The 12880-nt window shown below is 41.8% G+C and overlaps 1 protein-coding gene across 1 annotated transcript in view; it reads left to right on the top strand.

The window, feature by feature from the left end:
- The window catches only part of ARID4B (AT-rich interaction domain 4B), a 557657-nt gene that overhangs the window by 327362 nt on the left and 217415 nt on the right, over positions 1–12880 (top strand). Inside the window, exons 15-16 of the mRNA XM_040429305.1 lie at positions 9343–9562; positions 12736–12878. Coding sequence (XP_040285239.1) covers positions 9343–9562; positions 12736–12878 — 363 coding nt within the window. The remainder of the gene's footprint in view (positions 1–9342; positions 9563–12735; positions 12879–12880) is intronic.

The raw sequence follows: 12880 nt of genomic DNA, 5'->3' as shown, positions 1-12880 counted from the left end.
AAGGCTTGTCCGGAGAAGAAAAGGTGAGCGCTACCATCAGTCCTGTGTCATGTCAACAGTAAAGCATCCTGAGACCATTCATGTGTGGGGTTGCTTCTCATCCAAGGGAGTGGGCTCACTCACAATTTTGCCCAAAAACACAGCCATGAATAAAGAATGGTACCAAAACACCCTCCAACAGCAACTTCTTCCAACAATCCAACAACAGTTTGGTGAAGAACAATGCATTTTTCAGCACGATGGAGCACCGTGCCATAAGGCAAAAGTGATAACTAAGTGGCTCAGAGACCAAAACATTGACATTTTGGGTCCATGGCCTGGAAACTCCCCAGATCTTAATCCCATTGAGAACTTGTGGTCAATCCTCAAGAGGCGGGTGGACAAACAAAAACCCACTAATTCTGACAAACTCCAAGAAGTGATTATGAAAGAATGGGTTGCTATCAGTCAGGGATTGGCCCAGAAGTTGATTGAGAGCATGCGCAGTCGAATTGCAGAGGTCCTGAAAAAGAAGGGCCAACACTGCAAATACTCACTCTTTGCATAAATGTCATGTAATTGTCGATAAAAGCCTTTGGAACGTATGAAGTGCGTGTAATTATATTTCACTACATCACAGAAACAACTGAAACAAAGATCTAAAAGCAGTTTAGCAGCAAACTTTGTGAAAACTAATATTTGTGTCATTCTCAAAACTTTTGGCCACGACTGTACTCATCTGCTTTCTGTCTCCCTGTTCAGTAAACTTCCAGTCATGTGCGCCGCTACAGCCAACAACTGGCCTCAGCAGTGACGTGTCCACATGCAGCATGTGACCCAGGAGTGATTTGCAGTTAATGCTTTAGGCAATCAGAGGATCACACAGTATTGTGTCCCCACAGAGGTCTAACATTGACGTTTCAGGGCTCTCACAAGCGGCCCAAAACGGATCAGTTCAGCCCCAATGCATTCTGAATGGATAAGGATCCGTTCAGAATGCATCAATTTTGCTGCGTTTGGTCTCTGTTGCGTTTTTTAGATGGTCACTAAAACGCAGCTTACAGCATTTTGGTGACCGTGTGACTAGTGCGGAGCCAAACGGATCCGTCCTGACTTACATCATAAGTCAATGGGGACAGACACGTTTTTCACTGACACAATATGGTGCAATTGAAAACGGATCCGTCCCCCATTGACTTTCAATGTAAGTCAAGACGGATCCGTTTTGGCTTAGACTTTTTTTTTATGAATAATGCAAACGGATACGTTATGAATGGATACAAGCGTTTGCATTATCGGTGCGGATCAGTCTGTGCAGATACAAGACTGATCCGCACCAAATGCAAATGTGAAAGTAGCCTAAGCCATCATGTGGCTATGTGAATGAAAAATGTAAGAAAATTCTTTGAAGGCAGGAAGAACGGAAACGAAAACGCCAAAAAAAAAATAATAATTAGCCAGTTCTTAAGAGGTTAAAAAAGTGCACAAAGCTGTAAAAACCTTTAGGAGAGAACACTGGACCCTCAATAAGAGCGGGTTTGTCAGGATGTAACTCATGGAATCTCTTAATCAACCGATCCACATAGACTTTCTCGGCCAACACCACTAACCTCTCCTCAGGACCATAACCTTTCCAGTGAATCAGATATTGCAACTTAATATGGATCCTTATAGAATCCAGAATTCTTCCTACTTCAAATTTAGTTCCCCTCCACCGGACCAAGAGGTTTCTGAGGAACCAGAGGAGTTACATTATTATTTTTTTTTAACAAGAGTTTGTGAAAAACATTGTGACTTTTAAAAGAATTGGGATATTTTAGATGAAAGGATGCAGGATTAATTATCTCTACAATTTCATATGGACCAATGACATTTGGTGCAAATTGTTTGTATGGTACCTTTAGACAAATATTTTTGGTAGATAACCACACTTTCTCACCCAGCACCAAATTAGCCCCTTGAGATCTCCTTCTGTTAGCAGTTCTTTTTTTTAACCTCCTGCAAACTCATCAGGTTCATATGAACCTGGTCCTAGACTGTGCACAGTTTATCAGATACAACCTCCACCTCCGGATTATCAGAAACCAATTACCTAAACACGCACATGTGAGGGTGAAAGCCATAATTATAGAAGAGCGGCGAAGTATTGGTAGAACTGTTAAGATGATTATTAAGGGCCAGTTCGGCCAATGACATACACGATACCCACTCACTTTGATTGTCAGCAACATAACATCAGATATTGTTATAAAACTTGATTCAGCCTTTCAGTCTGCCTGTTAGTTTCCAGGTTAAAGGTTTATGAGAACGAGAGTGACACCTAAACTCCTACAAAAATATCTCCAAAATGTTATTACAAATTTAACTCCTCTGTCTGACACAATATTTAGGAATACCATGGAGTTTAACCATACGATCCAAGAATATTGTAGATAATTCCTTTGCAGTAGGAAGCTTGCTTAATGGAATGAAATAAGACATTTTGGAAAATGTGTTCACAACCACCTAGATCACAGTCTTCTCGTGTGGATGATCTGTGATGAAGTCTATGGAGATGTGTGACCAAAGCCTCTTGGGGATAGGCACAGGCAAGGACACAGCTCTCCAGCAGGCTAAGTTCTGGGAATCTTGCATCTGGCAAACATTTCACAGGCTGTAACGTTTGTCTGAATATCCTTAGTTGGCCACCAATAATGCCTAGACACCAACCTACTAGTGCCATCAGTACTCAGATGCCCGCTCAACAGTCATACCACTCAGACAAAAATGTACATGTTGGAGTGCCATCGGGTACCTGAATCTGATTAGCGGAGATCTCAAAGGCCAGATCAGAAGAATTAGCAGAAACCACAATACCAAAAAAAATTCCTACAAATTCCCAAAGCCAGTCATTTACCAAATGTGCAAAGAGCGCAGGAGCATTGCTTAAACCAAATGCCATCAACAAATACTCAAAGTGTCCCTCCAGGGTATTAAAGGCTCTTTTCCACTTGTCGCCATTCCTTAATGCAAATGAGGTTATAACCCCCCTGAAGGTATAACTTGGTGAACCATTTAGCTCCCTGGATCTGATTTAAAGAGGTCTGGAATCAAAGGCAAAGGATAATGGTTCTTGACTGTGATCTTATTAAGCTCCCTGTAGTCAGTACACGGTCTAAGACCGCCATCCTTCTTTTTTAACCAGAAAGAATCCTATCCCCATAGCAGAAACAGACAGTCGGATATAACTCTTTACCAGACTTTCTTTAATGCAGTCTCTCATAGCCTGATGTTCTGGACCCAAAGGTAAAAATGTGCCCTTTAGGAAATTTGGAGTCGACAATCAACTCAGTCGTATAGTCTGTGGGGAGGGAGAGAATTAGAGCTAGGTTCAACAAACACATCCTGAAACTTATTAATGAGGTAAGACAATTGGTGAGGAATCATTTGCAACAAAGCCATGTATATAGTAGAGAGATAATCCGTAAAATCTCTACCCCAGCTCTCTAATTCCCCTGTTTCCCAGTTAATAACAGGATAATGAACCTGTAACCAACGTATTCCTAACAAGACATCAACAGAGAGTTCTCCCGTAACAAGAAATTAACAGATTTCAGAATGAAGGATCCCCACTGACATAGTTGTCTAAAGAGTACAGAATTTAATACCATCCTTCTCCAGGATGGTAGAATCAATTGCGATCACCTGAACAGGAGAAAGGAACGAAGATAAAAGAAGATCTAGGGACAACACAAATTTCTGACAAATTAAATTTGCGGCAACCCCACAGTCTACAAAGGCCTTCTGTCAGGTTTTTTATTCCCAAACTAAATGCAAATAGGCAACATAATTCTCTTAGAGACATCACTAAATACATTTTTCCCGTAGAACCGGAATCGGTAGCACCACAATAGAAACAAAGTCCCTGGCGTATTCTGAGTGTTCTTTGCTCCACAGACAGACAGGTGGCACCAAGCTGCATAGATTGTTCCAGGTCATACGGTCAGGTCCATAAATATTGGGACATTGACACAATTCTACATTTTTTGGCTTTATACACCACCAAAATGGATTTCAAATGAAACAAACAAATGTGCTTTAACTGCAGACTGTCAGCTTTAATTTGAGGGTATTTACATCCAAATCAGGTGAACGGTGTAGGAATTACAACAGTTTGCATATGTGCCTCCCACTTGTTAAGGAACCAAAAGTAATGGGACAATTGCCTCCTCAGCTGTTCCATGGCCAGGTGTGTGTTGTTCCCTCATTATCCCAATTACAATGAGCAGATAAAAGGTCCAGAGTTCATTTCAAGTGTGCTATTTGCATTTGGAATCTGTTGCTGTCAACTCTCAAGATGAGATCCAAAGAGCTGTCACTATCAGTGAAGCAAGCCATCATTAGGCTGAAAAAACAAACCTATCAGAGAGATATTAAAAACATTAGGCGTGGCCAAGACAACTGTTTGGAACATTCTTAAAAAGAAGGAATGCATCGGTGAGCTCAGCAACACCAAAAGACCCGGAAGACCACGGAAAACAACTGTGGTGGATGACCGAAGAATTCTTTCCCTGATGAGGAAAACACCCTTCACAACAGTTGGCCAGATCAAGAACACTCTCCAGGAGGTAGGTGTATGTGTGTCAAAGTCAACAATCAAGAGAAGACTTCACCAGAGTGAATACAGAGGGTTCACCACAAGATGTAAACCATTGGTGAGCATCAAAAACAGGAAGGCCAGATTAGAGTTTGCCAAACGACATCTAAAAAAGCCTTCCCAGTTCTGGAACAACATCCTATGGACAGATGAGACCAAGATCAACTTGTACCAGAGTGATGGGAAGAGAAGAGTATTGAGAAGGAAAGGAACTGCTCATGATCCTAAGCATACCACCTCATCAGTGAAGCATGGTGGTGGTAGTGTCATCGCGTGGGCATGTATGGCTGCCAATGGAACTGGTTCTCTTGTATTTATTGATGATGTGACTGCTGACAAAAGCAGCAGGATGAATTCTGAAGTGTTTCGAGCAATATTATATGCTCATATTCAGCCAAATTCTTCAGAACTCATTGGATGGCGCTTCACAGTGCAGATGGACAATGACCCAAAGCATACTGCAAAAGCAACCAAAGAGTTTTTTAAGGGAAAGAAGTGGAATGTTATGCAATGGCCAAGTTAATCACCTGACCTGAATCCGATTGAGCATGCATTTCACTTGCTGAAGACAAAACTGAAGGGAAAATGCCCCAAGAACAAGCAGGAACTGAAGACAGTTGCAGTAGAGGCCTGGCAGAGCATCACCACGGATGAAACCCAGTGTCTGGTGATGTCTATGCGTTCCAGACTTCAGGCTGTAATAGACTGCAAAGGATTTGCAACCAAGTATTAAAAAGGGAAAGTTTGATTTATGATTATTATTCTGTCCCATTACTTTTGGTTCCTTAACAAGTGGGAGGCACATATGCAAACTATTGTAATTCCTACACCGTTCACCTGATTTGGATGTAAATACCCTCAAATTAAAGCTGACACTCTGCAGTTAAAGCACATCTTGTTTGTTTCATTTGAAATCCATTGTGGTGGTGTATAAAGCCAAAAAATTTAAAATGGTGTCAATGTCCCAATATTTATGGAGCTGACTGTATGTCAGTACAGGGGGAGTAGGGACCCGATCTGGAAGATAACTTGGACCCTGCAAAACCACGTGTTCCCTATTTCGTTCTTTAAGCCGAAGATTCAAACATACTACAAGCATAACAGTCTAATCTAAAGAGTCGGGGGTAGGATAGTAACAAGTAAATATTTTAAGGCCTCAGAAGGACACAGGGTGAAATTGACACCTTTACGTAGGGTCAATCCATCCAGAAGCAATACACTACTTCCTAAACTCTGCACAATATTCCCCCACAGGCCGACTGTTTTAAACTGACCAGCTTACTTTAAGCATATGATGCTTTGTCCAGTTGATCATACAAGCCGGAGCGGAAAATAAATTGTCAACAGAGGAAAAACAGGGGAATCAGAGGGAAGAGAGAATATCCACTCCTGGGGGTCTCCCTGTAACAATGTAACATAGTAACATAGTCTATAAGGCTGAAAATAGACATCTGTCCATCTAGTTCAGCCTGTTATCCTGCAAGTTGATCCAGAGGAAGGCAAAAAAAAAACTGTGAGGTAGAAGCCAATTTTCCCCACTTTAGGGGGAAAAACAAATCCCTTGCCGACTCCATTCAGGCAATCCGAATAACTCCCTGGATCAATTACCCATCTCTAGTAACTATGACCTGTAATATAATTACACTCCAGAAATGCATCCAGGCCCCTCTTGAACTCTTTTAGTGAACTCACCATCACCACCTCCTCAGGCAGAGAGTTCCATAGTCTAACTGCTCTTACAGAACCCTCTTCTATGTTTGTGTACAAACCTTCTTTCCTCCAGACGCAGAGGATGTCCCCTCATCACAGACACAGTCCTGGGGATAAATAGGTGATGGGAGAGATCTCTGTACTGACCCCTGATATATTTATACATAGTTATTAGATCTCCGCTCAGTCATCTTTTTCCTAAAGTGAATAACCCTAATTTTGATAATCTTTCTGGGTACTGTAGTCCACCCATTCCAGTTATTACTTTAGTTGACCTCCTGGGAACCCTCTCCAGCTCTGCTATGTCTGTACCTTATGTGGGGGCTGACTAGTGATTTGTAAAGTGGCAGGACTATGTTCTCATCATGGGCATCTGTGCCCCTTTTGCTTAGTTTGCTGTTCACTAAAATTCCTAGGTCCTTTTCCATGTCAGTGTTACCCAGTGTTTTACCATTTAGTATGTACTGGTGACTTGCATTATTCCTTCCCATGTGCTTAACCTTAGATTGGTCAGTGTTAAATGATAACTGTCACATTTAGATCCTAATTTAAATTTTCATATATGTAGTTACTAATAACATGATATTCCAGAATCAGTTACTATTAGACTGACTTACCCCATATTTAATAAGATTCAGCCCTTAGCAACCAGTCTGCATAAAACTGCAATTTCACTATTCAGTTAAGATGGCCGCCACTGCCCTCACCCTAAGGCTAATCCCGTTTGCCCTAACTACCCACAATGCATTGAGCTCCTCACATGCACTAGCCAGTAACAATAGCCCCCCAAAAGTGTCAGTAACCAGAGCTCTCACCCCTAAAGGGTTAATCTCCTGCAGCACAAAGGGGTCCTCTTACCACACGTTGCTTCCATTTATAGACTGAGCAGATGGCCGATCTCCCTTCCCTGTTGTGCGCTGCTCCAACTCTGCATTCTCCAGCTCTGCTGAGTGAGGGAGCATCTGCCAAGCGCAGGGACAGGGAGAAGTGCACACAGCCCAGGCACTGTTATCAGCTGCTGGGGAGGACCTGGCTTTAATCATTTACTTACAGTCCCTGGCTGTCAGTAATGTGAGCCTGCACGCAGCCTTGCTTCTGCGTGCTCCGTCCTTCAACAGATAGACGGACCATGCCTAGCAACCCTATTTTAAGCACAGGTAAAAATAGGCAGTAAGGGGAACAAAAATGTGGAATTAAGGGGTAATTGAATACACAGTGAAAAGTTGAAATAGGGCCACCAAGGTGATATTAATCACCACAATCCAATACTCCAAAAAAAATATATACGACAGTTATCCTCTACATCTCATCTGCCACTTCTCTGCCTAAGCCTCCAATCTATACAGATCCATCTGTAGCAGTATACTGTCCTCTTACTTGTTAATTACTTTACACAGTTTAGTGTCATCTGCAAAAATTAAAATTTACTGTGCAAGCCTTCTACAAGATCATCAATAGAGTGACAGTGACCCAATCTGAGTGTGTACCGTTAATGAAATTAAAATTCCTACCCACTGTTGCTCATAACCAGAAGAAAAAGGTCTGATTCTGAAGTTACGTTTACAGCCTTCCTTAAAGGCAGAAAATAATTTTCTGTCACTTCTAATTTTAGCTTAGACAGGGAAGCTTAGGTACTGCCCAACAACCCTTGAATAGTCTCCCGTTTATGTACCCTCTGGGCCAAATCCTGGACCGTCAGGAATAGACTCTTCATTTGTTCCACTAATTCATATACAGGATTCATGATGTGAAACAAAAGGCAGATTTAGGATGGACTGGTGAATATGTCGGGACAACGCGACTACCGTCACACACAAACAGGGATAGCGAAGCCCTAAAACCTCCCGGACCCGCTATCCCTACCTACTTGCACGGTCACGCTAGGCAGTGACCCTACAACTGGGTGCGGCAGTGCCTCTGTTGAAATATGTGAGAGGACAATACACAAAGAAGGAACAACAAACAGAAAAACAATCGGAGAAAAGTTGTATGGTAAAGGATCAAATGTTAAACAAAGAAGTACAAAAAACGAGTCAAGATCAATACAATGCCAAATCGCCAGAAGCCAAAACATAGTCATAATACCATTCAAGAAATCCACAAACCAGAGGAGACTTCAAATACAACAAGGGAACAGCAGGGGGAGCCACAGGACAAGAAATTCACCAGCATCTGCACATGCATGAGCCGACCTTCTATAGTGTGCCAGTCACAGCTCACACTGGTGTCCTTACAAGTCGGGTAGAGTTGCAAGCTGAGTGCCCTGATTCTCTGAAGCCCTGACGCGCCTCATCATTGGCCTGGGACTTCAATCTCCGAGCAGGCCGCACAGCTTATCTGGTTCCCCAGCAATGGGATACTGCTGCCTCATAGAGGCAGCGCCGGCCAGAGGAACCATGACAAAACAAAGCAGAGAGACACAAAGAAGCTAGAGCAACTAACAGTGTTACATCTCAGGCATATGCTTTGTTTACATCACTGTTGCACAGTACTTATATACAACGATGGTGCTTCTAAGTGATGCTGATAGAATGTCAGAGTGAGCGAGAACTAGGTAACAAAATCTCCCTTATCTATGTGGGTAGACATAATGAGCAGCTAGTCTTTACCTACCAGCTTAGGGAGAACCGAAAATTAGAAATATAGCCTGCAAAGTGGAACATTTCTAAAAATGCCATATACAAGTGAAATAATGGTCATATAGTTTTATTCATCCTGTACACATACACACGGCGGCATATTCTACAAAGTCATCATTTAAAAAATCGCCATTCCTTGTTTGTTTCTTATTACTTACTAATCTATATATATAGATTTCTACTGCTTGTAATTGCAAACTTTTCATGAATGCCATGCAAAAACCCATGTGTTCCCCTTGTCTGTATCGAAATTAGCAGTGGGGTGACTGAATGTTTTTATTTGTGTCTTACACTGTAACATTGTTGAAAATGGGTTTTCTAAATGAAACAACCACTTTGAAATCTCCTCATTCATATGTGTTGTGATTTCTTTTACAGATACCTCTATGGTTTTGAAGAGTACTGTACTTCCACTAATATTTTTTTCCACATGGATCTGCCCAAAAAAGTAGCAAAATCAAATAAAGACACTGTCATTGAAAGCAAGATTCCCCTGAAACAGGATTCCGAAAGTGTGGTAAATCTCAAAGAAGAGCCTGATGAAAAGAATGATGTTTGTAATAATATTGATAAAGTGCCATCAGAAGAAAAGGAAATTGTAAGTCATATAATAATAACTTGTTTCATTCCTTTTATCATTTGGGAATGCATTTGGTATAGCATTTTAGGGGCCAATGTGAAAGACAAGGTTAGAGTTAGATAATTGTAATCTAATCCAAAGACAGAACGTTGCATATTAAGGATTTAGATCAGGGTTACATTTAATATTTATTGAACAAAATTGTTTCTGGAATAAAAAAAAAGGAAGGAAAAAGAAAAGGAGTAAAAAGGGGGTAATGAAGGGAACTAGGTGAACCTTTCCTGGGGTGTACCTCTGATTTGACCTCTATAGATAGAAAATGGATGTTTATCTCAGACTAGGGTGAGTATAAGAGATCACCAGCTGCTGTTTACCATACAGTTATCAATTTTGACTTTGATGACAATGAAAGGTAAAATGGTCGATATCCAAGCCTGTGCTATAGTTGTTTTTTAAGCTACAAGTATATAGATTGGTAGTTTAAATTGGGATTGGGGTAGGTTTTCGGGTCTAAAAGGGGAAAAACGAACAAGAATAGGACCATTGGCTGCTCCCTCCAGACACTGGATGTTTTCATCCGTATACAGGGAGAAGCAGCCGCGGAGGTGCAGGGACCAGGAGCTGGATAAGTTTTTTCCCATGGAGGGGCCCGGCACATGGGGGGAGGCTGTTGTAGATACTGGATAACCCCTTTAAGTCAACTGAGCTGTGCACCGACTAAATTTGTTTACATAAATTCAAAGTCAACAATAAAAAAGCAACTTTTTCACAAGGGTTTTTCCAGTTTTAATGTAACTATTAGGTGTTTAATGAGTGATAAATTTTTTCCCACTGGCTAACACGTAACCAGACTTTTTTCTGTTTTGAGCTGATGCATAGCATCAGAGGCTTTCATCCATGGGTGACACATGCAAATGATAACAACAACAACGTTAATAAAATGCAAGTAACAATGAACAAAGAAAATCATTGGACATTTAGAGAGAGTGAGGAGGAGATCTTCATACTCTTATGGAGATCTGGATGTGTCACTGGTGGCATGTAATGAGAAACGCCTTCAATACTTCCTGTCAAGTGTAGTGCACTGTGTAAGACAAGGGTGCGCACCCTGTGGCCACCAACCATTTGGTAAAACACAGGTTTGTCTTGTGGCTGCTCACATGTACCAAATTTCCTTTTCACAAGATGCACCTGATAAGATGCACCTCAGGTTTTAGAGGAGGAAAATAAGAAAAAAATTGATTTTTCATCAAACCCCCATTTCAGGTTCTCACATCAGACCCCCATATTAGATCCTGATATCAGACTCCCATATCAGGACCTCAGATCAACCCCCTCCCCCCATATCAGGACATGCAATCCAAACCCCCCATCCGATTAGACCCCCATATCAGGACCTCAGATGAGACCACCATATCAGGAATCCAGACCAGACTCCCATTAGACCTCCTTGTCAGTCCCCTGTATCAGACCTCAGATCAAACCTCCATTTCAGACCCCCATATCAGACCACAGATCAGACCTCCATGTCAGACTGCTGTATCAGATCTCCATGTCAGACCCCCATCAGACTTCTGTATCAGAGTTTAAAATAAATGATCTTACCTCTCCTGCCCCGCCCTTACTCTACAGGTCCACCCGTCTCTTCTTCAGTCGCGCTACCCCATCTTCTCTGGGCCGATACTGCACTGTAATTTGACTTGTGCAACGTCATGTCATAGTGCACGTACTACATTCTGATGCTGTAAACATCAGAACAGTGGATGGGTTAGTATACTGCAGCGCCTAACTCCTGGATCCCGCCACCTACTGCATACTAGTGAGCACTTCCATAATGGAAGTGCTCACTAGTAGTCACTTTATAAGATGCACTAACATTTTTCCCCCTCTTTTGGAAGAAAAAGTGTGTCTTATGAAGCGAAAAATACTGTATTTTTCATGTATTTTCTCATTGGATGGGAGTCCTGGAAATGTAACCAGACATACTGTATGTGATATATATTGTATGTCTGAAATGCCATAAATACAGTATTTCAGTTGGTAATAGCCCTTTAAAGGGGTTGTCCCATCTAGCAATTTCATACTCGCCTGCTGCGAGCTGCGCTGTTCACTTCCTGGTTTCCGGCTTGTGAGGCTGGGCGGCCTTAGTGAGCTTGATTGAAGGCTTGCCCCGGCCGGGCAGCGCTTCGCTGTCTTGAACGTGCATGCCGCCGCGCATGTGCCAAGGTGACTTCTTCCTGGCCAGTATAGTACGCACATGCCCAATGGTGAGTTCTTCCTGGCTGAGTATAGTACAGAGCTGCGCTACATACAGAGCATGCGCGTCTCTGTATTATACTCGGCCAGGAAGAAGTCACCATTGCGCGGCTCTGTACTATACTGGCCAGGAAGAAGTCACCATGGTGCATGCGCGGCGGCGTGCACGTTCAAGACATCGATATGCGCGTTCAAGACAGCGATGTGCGGCCCAGCCAGGGGAAAAAAAAGTGTTCTACGCAGGCGTGGCCCACTGATGCGGCACACAAGCGGTGGCCATATCTAGTGGATACCAGAACACATCAGTGGGGTAGGATTAAAAGATTTTTTTCCAAGATAGGTAGGCACTTCTAGAACAAATTAAAATCGGATCAATGACATAGGAATACCCCTTTAAGTTTTATTTTCAGCTCTCAGGCTAGGTTAAATCTGACAAAGTGGCCCTAACCAGAAAAGGTTATGTACCCTTGGTGTAAGAGAAGATGGTCTGCCTTTCAGCAATGACGCCTCAATATCTACTAGATTATTATTTTTGTTTTACGGTGAACTTTTGAAGTGGATCTAAGGAAGATCTGAGTTCTAAGGAAATTCTAAGTTCTGCATTAACCTGCCCTTTAATTCTTCATTTTCTTTTCTTCTCTCTGTTCTCATTTATTTAGGGTACTTTTTATTTTCCCTTAGTTCTAGTTAATTTTTTCATGCACAGTGTTTGCCTTGCGGGTCATGTATCCTATGTTTTATATTGATTCACTATATTGGCCTGCTTTTCATTTTTTTTCAGCTGCATATATTGCTTACTTACATTGTGTCTCAAACTTGTGGCCTTTTTTGTGATGATTGATGCATTATCTCTTTATACTATTAACATAAAATACACTTTATAATAAAATCAGGGACATTCAGCGTTCTTAACTATTTTTATGTTTTTGCTCTAGGTTAAAAACATAGATGATCCATGTTACAAAGAGATAGATGAAAAGGGAAAAGATGAGAAAACTGCAGATGAACAAATCAGTATACCAGAAGGTGAAATGCATCAAGATAAAGAGATGGACTACAGTGCTAAGAAAATAGAAGAGT

Source organism: Bufo bufo, chromosome 4 (genome assembly GCF_905171765.1).
Source record: "Bufo bufo chromosome 4, aBufBuf1.1, whole genome shotgun sequence".
Lineage (NCBI taxonomy): Eukaryota > Metazoa > Chordata > Amphibia > Anura > Bufonidae > Bufo > Bufo bufo.
Note: the sequence above shows the minus strand (reverse complement) of the source record. Positions and strands in the feature narration are given on the sequence as shown.